At 40.0% G+C, this 18,518-nt stretch overlaps 1 protein-coding gene across 5 annotated transcripts in view; it reads right to left on the bottom strand.

Annotated features, from left to right (window-relative positions):
• Positions 1–18,518, bottom strand: part of SNCAIP (synuclein alpha interacting protein) — a 91,814-nt gene that overhangs the window by 25,218 nt on the left and 48,078 nt on the right. For 4 of the 5 annotated variants that reach the window (XM_083819154.1, XM_083819153.1, XM_083819156.1 and 1 more), the window contains 3 exons: positions 6,434–7,296; positions 4,530–4,709; positions 1,814–1,927 (listed from right to left, as the gene is read on the bottom strand). In XM_083819154.1, coding sequence (XP_083675280.1) covers positions 1,814–1,927; positions 4,530–4,709; positions 6,434–7,296 — 1,157 coding nt within the window. The remainder of the gene's footprint in view (positions 1–1,813; positions 1,928–4,529; positions 4,710–6,433; positions 7,297–18,518) is intronic. The other variant, XM_083819157.1, reaches the window with a different exon arrangement.

Genomic DNA, 18,518 nt, shown 5'->3' with positions numbered 1-18,518 from the left:
TCTGCCAAGACCAGTGTTTACACGGATTATCTCTCATGTAAGTAATGGTAAAATAAATTAAAACTTTGAGGATAGTGCCAATTACGCTTTGGAATATCTCAACTCTTTTTTTCTTCCTAACACAGTTGGGCAAGATAGTCTGGCTTCCCTTCAGCCTCAACATTCCTTCATGTTTGTAAGACATTTATAGTTTATAAAAAAAAAGATAGTTGACCTTACATATGAACTTTCTTTGACGTTCAGCTAACTAAGAAAATTTGGCAGTAATTTTTATATCACCTTTGTAAAATTCATGCATGGTTGACTGTAGCTGGTGTTTCTTAACTGGTGGAGCTTCCGTCCTGAGCTGAAAAGAATATCTAGATAAACTGTGCCAGATCTGCTCCTGGCAGTAGACAGCAGAGCTTGAAAAAAAAAAGGACTTGACTGGATTCAGTTTGTATAAACATCTTTAGAGATTTAGAGATGAGGACAAAATTAGGCTAATGAAAAGAAGACATGAACATAAGTTCATATGAAGCTTTCTCTTCCAAAGTTTCTTCTCAGTAGTAAACATTTCTTTCTCAAATCCAGTACTGATTGGGCTCCCAGCTTCCTTACATCAGTTGTAAGTTTACAAGCCTATATTGTTACAGAAAGCAGGATAAAATCAATCAGTATATACGGCAGATTCCTAATTTGCACCAGTAATATCTGCATAGCAGGTGAGCAAAGAGTAATGGAGGTGTTTGCACAGCCAAGAACAAAGTGTCTGTGTTGCCTTAGGAAACAGCAAGAGAAAGGGTAGACTTCCAGCTCCATAGCTTTCCAGATCTGCCCCTCTCTTTCCACCCCCCTATAGTAAATCCACCCTTGCAAAGAACCAACTAACAGCCAAAACACGCCACAATATTTGTAAGGCACTGAATAAGATAACCATGTTTGTACAGGAAAGAAAAAGCACATTTTCTTAGGGAATACGTTTTGCTTGTCCTCTCTTTTACTAAGTAAGAGAGAAAACAGCATTAGCACAAAAATAGTATTTTTTCTGCATTTATCCTTAATGTCTGTTGAAGAAACTGGATGATACAACTGGTCCATCTGCCAAAGGCATTAGAGAAGAATAACCAATCACTATTACTTGTATAGTAAATCCTGGAGAAGGTCCTTTGAAGAGGGGTTACCGCAAGGTCTATTTAGGAAAAACAGATTGTGGGAGGAGAATGTGGTCCAATCAAGCTATATGTTTCCCCAGACATAAGCAAAACACCAAAATGCTGTACTTCTGTGGTTTCCCATGATTAGATTTATAGATAAGTTAGGTGTGGAACAGGATTGGTTTACAACGTATTTTTATATGTAATTCTCAATAAGACTGGCTAGAGTTAGGCAGATGATTAAGTTCTGTCACACTTCATTTTACTGCCAATATACTGAATTCATAAATTGCCACAATTGGCCATTTTTTTTTTTTTGAGATTAGTCCCTCCTGGAAAAGGAATGTGAACTATTCAAAATGTTTGATGATTTTCTAATATCCAAGGGGACTCCCAAGGGATCATAAAGACTAAATTTAGTAGACGCTCCTGGGATTGATAGGCTGGCGTAATATGGCATCTAATCTTCCTCGAGACATTATTTAAAGCTTAAAAAAAGGACTTAAGAGGGAGAACACAGAAAAAATACACAGATTAAATGGGAAAAAGATCTTTCAATATTTAAACTATTTATGAACACCCATGTTTAAAAGCCATAAAATAATAAAGATGCTTTAAATTGAAATTCCTGTATAAGCATCTCAATAATCTCTTCGAAAAGTAAATGAAAACCATACCTGACCATAGCAACCTGCATAATGAATAAGGCTCGGATGATCTTTGGAGCAACTTAATTCTGCAATAGCTTCTGTTTCGCTCACCATCCACCGAACACATTCCAGCTGACCATTCTAAACAAACAACAAAAAAAAATTATTTAAATTCCAGCTGTTTCATTCCAAACACATCTACTAAACAGGGAAAAGTGTATCAGAAATGTAGTATGTCACAAAATTCCTTTTTTTTTTTGAAGTTTTTCTTTTATTTTTCCTCATGTATTGCACTTGTTTATCTTGCTGTCCTGGATCAAATATAATTTGACTACTTATAATTTGCAGTCACCTCAAACTTACTTTGTGATTTCCATCTTTTCCCTCCTAAAACTACAGCTGAGCAAATGTGTTGGCACAAAATGTTTGCTGAATGGCATCACAGCAGACACCAGCTCAAGAGGCAGTGAAAGAGTACTACATACACAATCTGATCCCTATTGTTCAATTGTTTAGACCAAAGCCATAGCTCTGCTTTTATCACTCACACAACAAGGCTCCATGTTTAATAAGATCATTTACTGGAGCAGAGTGAGCAATCTATCTCCCTACAAACTCAATAATTAAGTGTATGTTTCCTAAGTTATTATTAAGTATTTAGTATCTGAACACCTAAACCTCTTGGATTAGGACCTGCGATCAATACTGTACAAATAAAAACAAGGAGAGGGCTCTTGCCCTGAACACCTTTTACAGCCCATTCTCAAGTGTTCCAAATTACTATGCATGCTCAGGGAGGTTTACAAGTTTCTATGAAGTGAGATGTAGATGCTGCAAAGACCTTGATCCAAGTACAAGGTCTTGCATCTGGTCTGGGACAATCCCAAGCACAAATACAGGCTGGACAAAGAATGGATTGAGAGCAGACCTAAGGAGAAGACCTGGGAGTGCTGGCTGACGAGAAGCTCAACATGAGCCAGCAATGTGTGCTTGCAGCCCAGGACGCCAACCGTATCCTGGGCTGCATCAAAAGAAGTGTAGCCAGCAGGGTGAGGGAGGGGATTCTCCCCCTCTTGTGAGACCCCACCTGGAGCACTGCATTCAGCTCTGGGGCCCCCAGAAAAAGAAGGATGTGGACCTGTTAGAATGGGTCCAGGGGAGGGCCATGAAGATGATCAGAGGGCTGGACCACCTCTCCTATGAAGACAGGCTGAGAGAGTTGGGGTTGTTAAGCCTGGAGAAGACAAGGCTTGTAGGGGCGGGCCTTCCAGTACCTAAAGGCGGCCTACAGGAGAGCAAGAGAGGGACTCTGTCAGGTAGTGCAGTGATAGAACAAGGGGTAATGGCTTTAAACTAAAAGAGGGGAGACTTAGATTAGACACTAGGAAGAAATTCTTCCCTCAGAGGGTGGTGAGGCACTGGCACAGGTTGCCCAGAGAAGCTGTGGATGTCCCACCCCTGGAGGTGTTCAAGGCCAGGCTGGATGGGGCTCTGAGCAACCTGGTCTGGCAGGAGGTGTCCCTGCACATGGCAGGAGGTTGGAATCAGATGGTCTTTCAGGTCCCGTCCAACCCAAACCATTCTATGATTCTATGAAAGACAGACGAACATCTTCTTCAGAGCATGTTTGTGACCCAGTGTAAAAGCAACAGCTTTTAGCAGTGTCTCTTGCTGCAGTGTCCTCTCTTTCAACGATTATATTTATCACAATTATCACTAAATGCAGGTATGATCTGCTATTATTTCACTATTCAACTGTCATTTTCATAACCGTTATTATAGTCTTTATAGCTAAATCATTTCAAGCCCTCAGTTAAAACCTCATACAGAACAACACAGAAAACATAAAATACCCTCTGCATTCATAGAAAGGAAAAGGTATTTTGGAAAGGAAAGAAATATCAATTTCAAGTTTCAGATTTGTTTTTATACAAAGAGAGGAATGCAAACCTGCAGATTGGAGTCCACCACTTCTCTGCCAGTTTCTAAAGTTTTCCCAAGAACCAATTAAAAACTGAAAAAAATATATCTGAAAAATCAGAAACCCTTGTCACCCTGTCATTGTTCCGTCTTAAGGTACTCCGTGACTAAGATGAATAGCATTCGACCATCCTATCTTACTGAAGACCCAGAATTAGTTTGGCTAAATTATCCTTCCTATACACCTCTAGGTTTTACTTTAGGGTAGCAACACCAATTATCCTCACATTTCCCTACATAATAGTTGTTTCTGTAAGTTTTGACATTAATTATCACATTTTCTGACTGGTTGCTCTGTAATATGTACATTTTAACTTCGATGCAATTGTTCTAGATAACCAAGATAACCAAGATAACCAAGTTTCAACTCCAGATGTGGATCAGAGTTATTTCACGCTTTGTAAACATGGTCTCACACCTTTTTTTTCTAACTCTCTTACACTTTCTGAAGACACAACTGAGTCTGATTGAATGAATGTTCCTCAGAATATAGCAATTTTTTATACAGTTAACAGATTTAAAAATGAACATATATTCATTGACAGCAATGTATAAAAATGTCAGTAGTATACAGCTGACAGAATATCCTGCATAGTAATCCATTTTTATCTGCATATGAGGTACCAGACAACTGTTTTTTTTTGTTCCCATTTAACAAAAGGCTTGAAAATGACATCCTGCTGGATGTAATGCCTACTGCTGTCAGAGAAAGAAACTAAAACACCTTTATGTTACATTACAGTAGAGACAGAGACTAAATTACCTTTATTGCTAATCCAGCTGGAGTTAGCTGCTCAATGTTTCTTTCATTCAAACAGTCTTCACCCATCAAAGAAGTGAGATGCTGCAGGCATTCTGCATGTCCCTTTGATGCTGCTACATGCAACAGATTGTTGTCACATTCATCGTGAATCTTATCCAGATTATCTGCTGCTAAATGTGGCTGTTAAAGAAGGCGTTATGTTAGTTACAACTAGGGATAAGAAAGATACACAGAACTCTAAGCCTCAGAACCCAAGATACAAGACAAAAGACATTTTCCCATAGTCACATTCTTTTACAACTCACAACCAGCAGCTTTTAATTTCCTGGTACAGCAACTGGCTACCATTAGTGAAAGGATAGAGGCAGTATGCTCATTGAGTTCATTCACTGCTTAATTTCTCTCCATCTAAGGTAAATGCCATAAAGAAGTGCAAGGTTCTTGAATAGCTTTGTCTTTGTACTAGTTTGTTCTACAATGCAGTTGTAAGAAAATACATTTTCATAATTTCTGTCAATTTTGCAATTGGTTTCTCTTCTTTTTTTTTGGGAGGGGTGGGGGTGAGGACAGGGAGGGGAGGAGGGACAGAAGGCATTATAATTATGTGTAATTGAAGAGAAATCATCCACGACTCTTAAAAATCTTCCTGTTTAATTTTCCTCACCACAAAGCAGTAGCTTGTATTGTTAAGCATAATCTAAATTGTAGTTAAAACATGAGGCAGAAGACTCTTATTTAGTAGCTTGTTTCCATTAAAAAATAATTTGTTGGAATATTTACCCAAAGTAATTCACAACCATGACTTAATACATTATTCCTGCCCGAGTCTAATTTTCAGACAAAACAATTAGACTGATAAACCCCAGAAGGAAAATGGAAGAAAGAACACAGAGTTAAGCAGTAACAATGACAAGTTTCTAGTGTTGTGCAGACTTGTCAGAGTACTGTTTGATGAACATACTTTACTTACAGATTTCGATCTGTTTGGAAAAAAATACATATTTTCTGCCCACCTGCCTACCTATTATGACCTTGTTTTGTTTGTTTGTTTGTATTATTTTTACCAATTCCTGTTTTGGGTGAATTCCATCTACTTTTATTTCTTATTGAACATTCTAATATACTGTTCTGCCTCTGTCTAGTCTTTGAATGTCTGTCTTTGTTTTTACTGCTACGTTAATAGCATGCCTTTGTGCTTGAGCTAGACTGGTAAACAGAGAAGCTAAACAAAAATCTAACAAAAACAGTTCTTATACATACACAGGGCCTCCACCAGCCATTCTGACTGCAGATCACATGCTCTGCATCATTGTGTTCACTTGTGTTTAGTTACTTTGGAAAACATCATTGATAGTGTCTGATCACTGTGCTAGAATTTACTGAAAACTTCATATGGGTCAGAGGCCATTGAGGCTTTAGAGAATGGCCCTGCCTGAGAATGCTGCTGCAACAAGCCAGCATAAACACTCCTGAATAATAATCAGAATACAACAGAAGCCCCTCTGTTCCCACTGTCAGCTTCTAAATAACAACTGAGGTAAACCACTGGTGACTGAACAAAACAACCCACAAATGTTGTGAAAAGCAAAGCCCATTTAAGATTTAAATTTGATATTCAAATGATCTCAAGAGTTAAAATGCCTACCTTCTATATGATTTCAGTTTACTGTATAAACTAGCAATCTTGTCCATGCTCGCTTAAAACTAGTATCCTGGTTTTGGTATATATTTGTTTTAAAGATGAAAACTTCCTATCTGGAAGCCAATTTGCCCAATTTCTAAGGAGCATACACGATAAAAAGGGTGGTGATGCAAAATACGCACTTCATAAGTTTTGCTGATGTAATGAATCACACCACAGAACCCTCTTATTCTACATGGTTTATGAAAAAGATGATACTTACCAGTAATGATATTTGCCCTTCCTTTACAATGTTTAAGATGCTTTTAAATTTTTTCACCTCTTCACTCCTTTCTTCTGGGCCCCCTGCACTGCTCCAGTTCATATTCAGTTCCTCAAGTTGCTTGTTTTCTGCCACCGCTGTCTGCAGGTGAAAAGTCCTCAGGTGGCAGTTTGGCATAGTCTTCTCAGTTTTGTGAGCCTGAGGATCAACAAATGTCCTACAGAGGAAACCCTTGCCCTGGGCTTCAGATTCATGGACTGAGCTACACTTAACTAAAGGCTGGGAAAGCTCTAATTCTTCTGTTACATGCTTGTGCTGATCAAGGACAATGGGCTGCGTTTTTCTCAGCTGAGAGCCTTTCACAGGAGAGAGAACACAGAACTGTGTCACCCCACAAGGCGAGTTCTCTGTGCTCCCTGTAGGGCAGGTCTTGCCACTGACACCATTGACTGTTGAACATACACCCAAAATTTTTTTCTCTGGAGCTACCTTTGTGAAAGGAACGAGTTGCTGGCTTGATTTAATATAAGGCACATCCAAAATTTCATCCATATCCAGGTCGTAATGCTCCAGCTCCCCGAGCACAACAGTAGGCTCAATGTTTTTACTTTTAAGGTTCTCTCCTTCTCCTGGGCTCTGGTCATCATTTGGAGGTGCAGGCTGTGATTCGCTGCCTTTCTGGTATTCTCCCTTCTGGTTCTTTTGGTCATCACTTTCACTGTTCTCAGAGCTCTCTGGCTGGTGCTTTAGTGGGGAAACCCTCTTCACTGGTCTGAATTTATTGCACACATCTGCAATGCCTGTTGGTTTCTGTGCATTTCCGATAAGAGTTGAGACTCCACAGTTCCAGCTGCTGCTGGAAACTGAAGAAATAGAGGAATATGATTTAGAACTGCTGATCACTGCCAGATGTATGACATGATATATATAGCATGCTTCAAAGATATACCTGGCTAAGCACTGGAAGCCAGAATTATATGATACCATGCCAGATTCATATCTAAACAGATTTAATTGCATCTCTAAGAAAACAGCTGAAGAAATTCACACTCTAGAAGAGAAATCTTCAGACAGGACATACGTTGTAATCATTTACAAAGAAAGTAGTTTTAATCAAGTAATAGGAACCTGTAAGAGTCCAGTGGCATTCACAGTGGCCTTACCCAGATATGCTAGTTTGCACTCCCCTTTTTGCACATCTCTAGTTGAACAGAGATACATAAGAAGAGTAGGACAACCTCCTTGGTTAAAATTATTTTAAGTGAATTTGTTTTAGTTACAGCAATACTTTATTCTTTTAAGGCTTTTTACCTCTAGAAGATGTATTTTTTGACACAGGAATTGGAAATCCTGTTTTTATTAAAACAGCAAGTCAAGAGAGGTGAGGTCTCTGCTCAGCTCTGGCAAGACCACACCTGGGTACTGGGTCCAGTCCTGGCTCCCCAGTGCAAGAAGAACACGGACTTCCTAGAGCAAGTCTAGCACAGAGACACAAAGACAACTAAGAGACTGGAGCCTCTTTCATACGAAGAGAGGCTGAGAGAGCTGGGACTGTTCAGCCTGCAGAAGAGAAGGTTCAGGAGAATCTTACCCACGGGTAAGAAGACATGGTGGGAGGTAAGGAAGAAGAGGGAGCTGGGCTCTTCTCAGTGGTACCCACTGATCAGATAAGAGGCAATGGGCACAAACTGGAACACATGAAATTCCAGCTGAAGGGAAGTGTAAGGTTATATAGAAGCAGAGTATCTGCTACTTTAAGGGCATTTGGTGAAGAACCTTTTCCAATGCAACAAGGGATAAGGGAGGAAGTGATGGGAACCAAAACTTGGTCAGTTTTACCAGTTGATAAAGAAAGATGGAATGTGGGAATGTTATTTAACAAGGTTGTCTGAGTGAGGCTTTCTGGGCTGGGTTGGTAAGAAGTAAAGAACCATGAGCAAAATGCTGAGACACAGATCTGACAAAACAAAAATGGGGACACTGGCAAGAAATAAATCTCCCAGTCACACTAGTGGATGGGCCATCTAACTACAGGTGCAGCTTCCAGGAAGATCAACCTGGATTTTGCAGATGATAATACTGTGAACCGGAGGGCTGGGGGAGCCTGGACTAGGAGGCTGCAAAAACTGCAGCCCTCTGCAAATCCATGGGGGTGTGTAAGAGGAAAGGGGAGCAAGAGGAACAAAAGGAATATGTAGAAAAGAGTATAAAAGGCTCAGTACAAATTAAGAAGGTCAGTGTGCTTGTCTAGCTGGGCTGTGCACCTGATCTCCTGGTGTGCCCAGGGTGTGCACGTGCTTTCGCCTGCTAGCTTTCAGCTGGACTAGCTGACAAGTAGCAGGGCCCTCAGGTCCTTGCCAGGGTATCAGGCATGCAGGGGGTCCATGCTGGTGTGCCATAGGGACTTGAGAGTGTGGTGTGTGTGACGGCAAGTGTGTGAGTACTGCCTGTCTGCAGTGAGCTTCAAGCTGGACCAGCCAGTGAGTAGGTGACCCACGAAGCAGGTAAGGGGCCTGCGATCTGGGCAGGGTGCTGGGTGGACAAAGGGGCCATGCCAGGCATTTGAAGGATCCACAAATGTGTGTGTGCTTGTGAAGCTGCAGAGTGCTGTGTGCAGGCCTGTACCAGTAAACTTGTACCTCTGCCACCAGAAGATACAAATGTGTCTATGTGTCTTGGACAACTGCTCAGCTTTGGCACTATCTGACCCTGCAAAAGGGAAACAGCAGCTCTATCCCCCAGCCTAGGCAGAAACCCTGGGTCCCTGGGGGCACAGGGCTGGGCCCCAGCAGCTGGGCAGGAGTGGTCCTGGGCTGGAAGATCTAGACCAGGTTGCCCATAGAAGCTGTTGATGCCCCATCCCTGAAGGTGTTCAAAGCCAGGCTGAATGGGGCTTTGGGCAACGTGGTCTGGTGGAAGGTGCCCCTGCCCATGGCAGGGGGTTGGAATTAGATGGTCTTTAAGGTCCTTTCCAACTCAAAACACTATGATTCTGTAAATTCTATGTCTGTGAAGATACTCAGAACTCACCTGGACACAGTCCTGGGTAACCAGCTCTAGCTGACTCCGCATGAGTGGAGAGGTTGGGCCAGATTTCAAGAGGTCCCTGCCAACCTAAACTATTCTCTGATCTGAAAATTAAGCCTACTTATTCAACTGCAATGTTTCTTTTTCCATTTCTCCTCCGTATGCTGGGCTTCTCAGTCCAACTTTCCATCTGTTAATGTGCATAGGTTTACACACACACACACACATACACACATACCTATAGCTCTGGAACTTCCAGAGAATTATTTCAGCACATTGGAGCTTGACCAGTGAGTCTGACTTGCAGAGAAGAAAGGGAGCTAAAGATACCTGAGCTCTTAGTCCTACTGGACCTGCATTCTTTCCTACAGTCCCAGTTGGTGATATTTATGTTCTCATTAATCAGTGAACTCTGGTAAAGAATTTTATTTTTTTTTTTCATTAGAGAGACAATACTAAAAACACTAAAGCCTTTAGGCAGTTTCTCCTTCTATGCTCCTCTTACTGTACATTAAGAGTTAATACATTCTCAAACTCAAGAATGCAGTTTAAACATAGCAGATTTATTACACATGCTAACTGCATATCAGGGAGATCTAATTTGTGGTCAAAACACATAATTTGCCACGAACACCTTCCTAAGGAAACAGATATATACACTTTCAGTGCAACATTAATGTTTGAAGTGAAAGATTAGTATAGCTTAGTAGTTACGGATGTCTGAAAATTACCTTAATACTTTTGGAAGTGCTTAAGAATACATTTCCGAAAAAGAAATAAAAATAATAATAATCAGAAGGCATGTAACTTAGTGGGCCAATACAAAGAACGCACTGTACTGACTTATTTATGTGTTGTATAAGATTCTAGGTTCAAAGGCCTACACTTTTATGTTGGTTTTATTTACATGTGAAATTTTTTCCAAGTGATACAGGGAAATGGATACCATATGTTTCCCAGCTGTTTTGTTCTGACAGGAACTATTAAGCACTCAGTATGGAAATGAATTCTGTCTGCGTTTTATGAAAACACTGCTTTCAACACAGGGGTCTAGACAGAGGAAAAGGCATCAACATTTTGTTTGTCGTCACTTTCTTTAAGCTTTCATTTATTTTGTTGCTTTGCTTTTTCTACTTTCTAACCTTAATAACAAGTATTTACAGAAACCACTGATGATAATATTGTAAAATCGGACACCAGAAAGAAGCAATGACCTTTGTTACAAATCTGTCTCGGATCATTGCACAGTCATATATTTCTCTTTCATTACAGCTAGAGTGGAGTAAGGCAATCACATTCTTCATTGTTTTCCTTCCCAACATACTGGTGGAGCATCTCTTTACAAATACTAGCTCCAGAAAAACAAACTGGGACACTAAGAACAATTAGCAACATTTTTACTGACTTATGAACATATTCTTTACTTAATAGGGATGATGAATTCACACTGCATTTAATAAAGGATTAGAATATGGCATTTAACCACATAAGCACTACGGAGGAAAGCTAATTAAACTGCTAGATGCAATCCTTGGTGCAATTATTCGCTTGGATGCTGTATAGACTGCATTACTGCTTAGGCAGTTACAGCATGGTTTCCTCCTACAAAACACCGAGAACATTGGACAGAATGGACCAGGGCATTGCTTGAATCTCCTCTCTTCTGTTTTCAGATGTTTGTTCTCTGAAAAAGTAAAGGCAAGCAATGCCTATGTCCTCCAAAACACCACCACAGCAGGAGTTATGCAAGTAGTCTTCAACAGCTGCTCCAGGGGATAAGTGTCTTGCTCATATCTCCATATTTATGAACGCAGGCAGGGGCCATTAAAAGTCTGGATCAAATAAATACCACTTTATTCTCTTATAAACAACAATAAAGGATGGTTTAAGCTTAAGGCAGTGGACTAGAATGTGGAACAGCTAAAATAATTCCAGAATCTGAAAAATAAGTCTGGTATAATCTTGGATAAAACAGATCTCTTCTGTGCACCAGTATTTACAAAATCATAGAGTGGTTTGGGTTGGAACGGACCTTAAAGACCATCTGATTCCAACCCCTCTGCCATGGGCAGGGACACCTCCTGCCAGACCAGGTTGCTCAAAGCCCCATCCAGCCTGGCCTTGAACACCTCCAGGGATGGGGCATCCACAGCTTCTCTGGGCAGCCTGTGCCAGTGCCTCACCACTCTCATAGTGAAGAATTTCTTCTTAATATCTAATCTAAATCTCCCCTCTTTTCGTTTAAAGCCATTACTCCTTGTCCTATCACTACATTACCTGGTAAATACTTACTCCCCAGCTTTCCTGTAGGCCCCTTTTATGTACTGGAAGGCCACTATAAGGTCTCCCCAGAGTCTTCTCTCCTCCAGGCTTTACAACCCCAACTCCTTCAGCCTGTCTACATAGGAGAGGTGGTCCAGCCCTCTGATCATCTTCATGGCCTTCCTCTGGACCCATTCTAACAGGTCCACATCCTTCTTTTTCTGGGGGCCCCAGAGCTGAATGCAGTGCTCCAGGTGGGGTCTCACAAGAGGGGGAGAATCCCCTCCCTCACCCTGCTGGCTACACTTCTTTTGATGCAGCCCAGGATACGGTTGGCTTCCAGGGCTGCAAGCACACATTGCTGGCTCATGTTGAGCTTCTCGTCAGCCAGCACTCCCAGGTCCTTCTCCTTAGGGCTGCTTTCATTCCATCCTCACCCAGCCTGTATTTGTGCTTGGGATTGCCCTGGCCCGGGTGCAGGACCTTGCATTTGGCCTTATTGAACATCATGAGGTTCTCATAGGCCCACCTCTCAAGCCTATCCAGGTCGCTCTGGATGGTATCCCTTCCCTCTAGCACATCAACCGCACCACACATCTTGGTGTCATCGGCAAACCTGCTGATGGTGCACTCAATCCCACTGTCCATGTCACCAACAAAGGTGTTGAACAGCACTGGTCCCAGTACTGACTGCTGAGGAACACCACTCATCACTGACCTCCACCTGGATACTGAGCTGTTGACCACAATTCCTTGAGAGCAGCCATCCAGCCAATTCCTTACCCACCAAGTGGTCCAACCATCACATCCACATACCTCCAATTTAGAGATAAGGATATCACGGAGGACAGTGTCAAATGCTTTGCACAAGTCAAGGTAGATGACATCAGTTGCTCTTCCCCTATACACCAATGCTGTAACTCCAGTGTAGAAGGCTTCCAGATTTGTCAGGCACGATCTGCCCTTAGTGAAGCCATGTTGGCTGTCACCAATCACCTCTTTATTTTCCATGTGCCCCAGCACAGTTTCCAGGAGGATCTGCTCCATGATTTTGCCAGGCACAGAGGTGAGACTGACTGGCCTGTAGTTCTCTGGGTCTTCCTTTTTTCCCTTTCTAAAAGTGGGGGTTATGTTTCTCCTCTTCCAGTCAGTGTGAACTCACCAGACTGCCACAACTTCTCAGCTATGGTGAACAGTGACTTAGCAACTACATCTGCCAGTTTTCTCAGGACCTGTGAATGAATCTGATCAGGTCCTATGAACTTGTTCACCTTTAGGTCCCTTAGCTGGTCTTGAACCTGATCTTCTCCTACAGTGTATGGTTCTTCATTCTCCCAGACCCTTCTGGAGCCTTCTGGGTCTTGGGCTATGTGGCTAGAATATTTCAAATATTAAAAGGTGATGACTTTTTTTTTTCCTTAACTTTTAATCACAAATACGAGAGGCTTGGGTAATCTCACTGTTGTGATGCTTAAGTACTAAGAAAGAATGACAAAAAAACTGGGAAGACTTTTCATTGCTTTCAGTAAAGATGTGTAGGTCTGATACACCTGAAGTAGCAAAGCATTTCCTTGGCAGAAAATATTACCTGAAGAAAATCTGCAAAAGTCAGATTTGCAAAAGTAGTTCTTTACCATATATTATGCTCTGTGCCCTTTGTGAGGAAGAAGCACAAAACTTGATTAAAGAGGCCTGTGGACATATTTACAGTTTTATTAATTTATAGGTCAATTCAATTACTTTGTCATATTTGATTTTAAGAATCAAAATTTATCTTGAACTTTGAGAGAGAGACAGAGAGAGAGAGAGATCTTTAAAACATGTTTCCAATTTGAAGCATCTGCTGACTTCAGGGCATTTTTTCAATGTTATCTAAGTATCTAGGGCAGGGAGAAGTGTGTGAGAGAGTCTTATCTGGTATAGGAGCATCTGTGGAAATATATAGTAATTATATGAGTTTTGTCCAGCCATTGAGACTACCCTACGCACAGATGAATTCTGACAGGCAATTTCTATGATTCTTGCAACCCAATACCAGACATTGGAATATGTTTAAATTGTCCTGACTACAATGAAAATAAAGAGCTCTGCTTTTATTTTCAGGAAACTACTGCTGAAATTCATTTCTGATGTTCATGCAAGAGTTTGTCTCCCTGGCACAAGGGTACAATAACATTCTGTAACTGCTGGTGGCTTCATGAAGTTTACAGCACTTGGAACACAAGAAGGAGGTGACAAAGAGCTGTATATCAAGCATTAGTACCATGACAAAGTGGACTGAATGTACTGCAGAGTGTAATTTGTAGATGCTGCCATGCAAGATCTTCATGGATCCACCTAACAAAGAACCCAGAACAATTCACATTTGCAGAGCACTGACTGGCTGCGGATCTGAGGGAACGGCCAAACTTCTAAAAGTGTGTTTCTGTCACCATCACCACAGTCTCATTTAGTTTATGCTTTGACTGATTTCTGTAGCCATGACTGCTGCTCTTGAACAGCTGGGACATACAACAGGCAGTAGTACAAGCAAGCAGGAAACAGCTGTAAAGATATGAGTCAGTTGCAGATCAGTTGGCATTCAGTCCATGTTGTTCTAGCAGATCACTTGACAGATAAACCTCTGTTTAACAGGAATGAAAAAGAGTATTAGTTCATTCCTGTTCTGTGGGTGGAAAGTGGTGACCCTCATCATTGTTATATCACTATGTAGCATTTTTAGCCTGCCGTCCCTGTTCTTTCTCAGGATAGACAGCAACACCTTAATGGTCAACTGTGTTGAACCATTGTCCAGAAGAAAAACTGCCTGACATCCCTTTATGCAAATAATTATCAATCATAAATGCTATTAATGCTACTTCTGTCCAGTGACCTGATCCAGACTGTGCTAACTCTAAATTCACTGTATTTCAACCTTTGTTTTCTATAAAATCTATACCTGCACAGTCACAAAACACAGGAAAATTATGAGTAGTGGAGAACAATATTTTGCTTGAGCAATGAAGCCCATAGTCCTACAGTATGGCAGGTCCATCTGCTAATTTTATCATGCCTAGTAGATCTCCTAAAGGCCTATGAATCTTTGAGGTTAAATATGGTTATTATTTGCTGACAACGAGCCAGGAGTACTATGGTTGCTCCTTAAATAACACCTTCTCAAAGTGAGCTGGTTGCAATGTTCTCTGTTGTAGCAGTCATTTAGAGAACAGATCCTTGAGCAATCTGGTGTAACTAGACCTGCTCTGAGCAGGGAGTTGGACGAGACAGATTCAGATGTGCCTTCTGACTTCAGTTATTCTATGATGAAGATGTAACCACCCTGAAAGAACACAATCTGTTTGCACATAGCAGCAAGACTGGAATCAATGTGAAAAACTGTCAAAGAGACAAGAGAAGAGACGGTTTGTGGGCTTTTGCCTCAACAACTTGTCACTACATATTTGGAAGTCTTCCAGTACAAAATACAGGAAGGTACTCTCTGCCCTTGCTGAGAACATAACAGCAAGCTTCTTTACCATGTAGGCTCTGATTATTTATGAGAACAAACTCTGTTAGGTTGGCTCTATTGCCACCAAAGGATGAATGCATTCTAATGCCTTATCCAAAACACTTCCTCCGTGTTTTACAAACTCCGTGACTATGCACTTTACTTTCCATCATTGTCATTAAGGAAGTCTGGCATTACTATTGACAAATGCCCATACCTATATTTTTTAAAATGCAATATTTCACCATATTGTTCAAGAACTATGTAATTATTTGGGATCACTAAGTGTGTATAAAGATTCACATCTGGAGTTTTACTTTCTTTAACCTCTGAAAAAAACACCTGATCATCTTCTTTGTTATAGAACTTCAGTAAAGAGTCTTAAATCACTAAAGACTCATCGCAGATCCATTTACAGAACTGTAATTCTGGCTTTGTATACAAGCAACAAGGTGTTGTCTACACTAGAAAAATTTTTTGAAAAATTCTCACACTTTTTAACACTGATTTGTCTCCAAAACAGGCAGCAATACTGAAGCTCCAAAGAAGGGAGGAAGGGATGTCCCTTACATATCAATGGATAATAAAAAGCAATTATGAATAACTTTCTATTTATTATTTTATTAATATAACTGAAATAATATTTAGCAATTGTAACTGAAGGTGGCACTGTTTTACAGTTTTAATATATTAATAACTTCCAAGAGTACATGTTACGGTTCTTAATGTGAGTGCTATGGATGACAGTCTGAATTAAAGATCAACCCTGCACAGACAAAATCGGAGTGGGTTTGTTCCCACTTAAGTGAATTTGAAGCTACTGTAAAGAAGAAAGAAAGAGTCTGGAAATGGCAGAAAGAAGGAAAAGTAATAATTCGTCCTTTTAAATAAGGATACATTATTTCCAGGTAATCCAAACCTTAATATGAGCATCAGTAAATGAATAATTTTTCATATCTTGTCTTGAGGAAGAATACTATAAAAGCTGTCATTTCTAAAGTAAAAAATATAGAAGAGGCAAGGAAATTTTCAAAATGAACAAATTGGTTTTACCCTTGTCCAGACAGATCTAAGGAGGTAAAAGGGAGGTAGCAAGTCAAGTTCTACTGAAAAATCAGAAGAGCTTCTCCTGGCACAAATATGTAAAACAGGAAGAGGAAGGATGTGAAAATGAGGTAGGAAAAGAAATTGAATAGCTATCACCAGCGTCAATGTATAGTCATCATTCTAATTTTGTTTTCCTTTTTTTATTATTTTTTTTTATTTGAGATAATTCTTCAGTATTCTACCAAGGAATTATCCAACCAATTTAGTACTATTTCAGACATATTTACCTGGGAGGTATTTGGAACTCTGTGGACACTTCGAAATAAATGCCATATGACACTGCCTCCAGATCAAATTTTAATTTCAGTTATAGCTAAAAAATTACAAAGAGCTTGAGATAAAAATTGTGCGCAATTTTATATTTCCTGACATTTTACACTCATTAATTTAGTTTTCTCAAATAGAAAATTGATCTTCTGAATTCTTTCATGGGTAACGGTTATGTGGGGAATTAATAAAGCACTGCAAAAGGATGCTAAAAATAAACTTGCTTTTATCAACATGTAAATAAAGATCTAAAGCAGAATATTTTTCTTATTTGAGACAAACATTTAAGGACAACCAAAAGTCATTGTAGCTGGCAGATATACTTCAGCACAATGATAAGGTTTAGAGAAGCCTGTTGAACACAGATGTGAGACTCGAAGATCCTTGCAGGTCCCTTCCAGCTAAGGATATTCCATGATCCTATGAGGTGTCTTGAACCATTTACTCAAGTGGCCTTAGAAAACCTGCACAGAAAGAAAGTAACCAATTTCATGCTTAATAACAAAAGCATAAAGGACTGATTTCTGACGCCAGAATTCAGTGGGCAGGCTGGCTAACACTTCTTTTCTGAAAAATTAGTTTGCTAGATCCATATTTAAACTATGTTCTTTAATTCTCCATCTCTGAAGAAGAACAATGCACTTCTTAGTGGTTATTATACTACCTAAAAAGATTGTTCTCTTGAAAGATGATGGAAGAAAAAATGATTATCCTTAATCTCACATTATTGTGGGTAAAACAGGATTTGGCCTACACCTTCTCTCTAGTCCTGTAAATATTTTACCTTGTAACCCATGGCTGCTGACAGATATACTTTGGTTCCAGGAATCCCCTGGAATTTTCCCCAGTGAGAATTCCCTCAATCTGAGTCAAAACATGGAGGAGTCACAGTGAGACTGTATTAACTGCATGACTTTCAGACACATCTTGCAAGATACTGAGGAAAAAAAACCAACACCTTGCCATAGTGACAGATCATGGGCACTGCAGTTTAAGGAAGGGAGCAGGCAGTGTGGAGTTGATCAATTCAGGGAGGAAGAACTATAAGCAGTTCAATTTCTCAGACTTTCTAATTTCTCCTCATGCAAAAGAACAATTTGAGCAAAAGTTATAGGCAGAAAGAAATAGTTAAAAAAATAAATCTTGTGAAAGGTTTATGAGAAATGTGTGAGAAAGTGTGCTGACTGGTAAACACTGGTATGTTTGCCTAGGGTTGAAAGTGTTTAGAGCAATTTGAAACAATGTAACCAAACACTTCCACACATTACTAACATATTGTTCAACATTTAGATGAAATGTGGAAAGAAAATGGGACTTACAAGGTAATTTGCTAAACTTATCTGTGAACAACGAACAGAAAGACCAGCCATGTAATTAAAAAATGTAATTCCAGAAAAAGGAACTGTGGTTTAAATCTGTTCTAACAATCTCATGGTGAAAATGTTTGCCAGCGTATTTATATGTATATTAAAGTTGAAACTTTTTTTCTCTATACCTCTGTCTTAATTGTCTTAGTGAACTAAATATTTTTTCTGAGACAGGGCTGAAAGAGACAATTCGTTCTTTAGATTATTAGGGTCCTCACATATCTAGTCTGACAGCTAACTTTTAACTTTTAGGGTTTGTTTGTTTGTTTGTTTGTTTGTTTGTGTTTGTTTGTTTTGTTTTAATTCTTGTAGGGTTCTAATTCCACATTCTCTGTTTTAGAGAAAAAATGTTACCTCAACTGAAAAGGAGTCAGTATGAGGCAAAAAGCTTTACCAGCTCTTTGAAAGACTTCTGAATTTTTCTATGCATAATTACTTAAATTGCTACTGGAATACAGATACAACATAGCAGGAACATCATTCACACTAATAACTTATGATATCATAGAATCACAGAATGGTTTAGGTTGGAAGGAACCTTAAGGACCATCCAGTTCCAAGCCCCCTG

The sequence above is a fragment of the Anser anser genome (assembly GCF_964211835.1).
Source record: "Anser anser genome assembly, chromosome: Z".
Classification (NCBI taxonomy): Eukaryota; Metazoa; Chordata; class Aves; order Anseriformes; family Anatidae; genus Anser; species Anser anser.
Note: the sequence above shows the minus strand (reverse complement) of the source record. Positions and strands in the feature narration are given on the sequence as shown.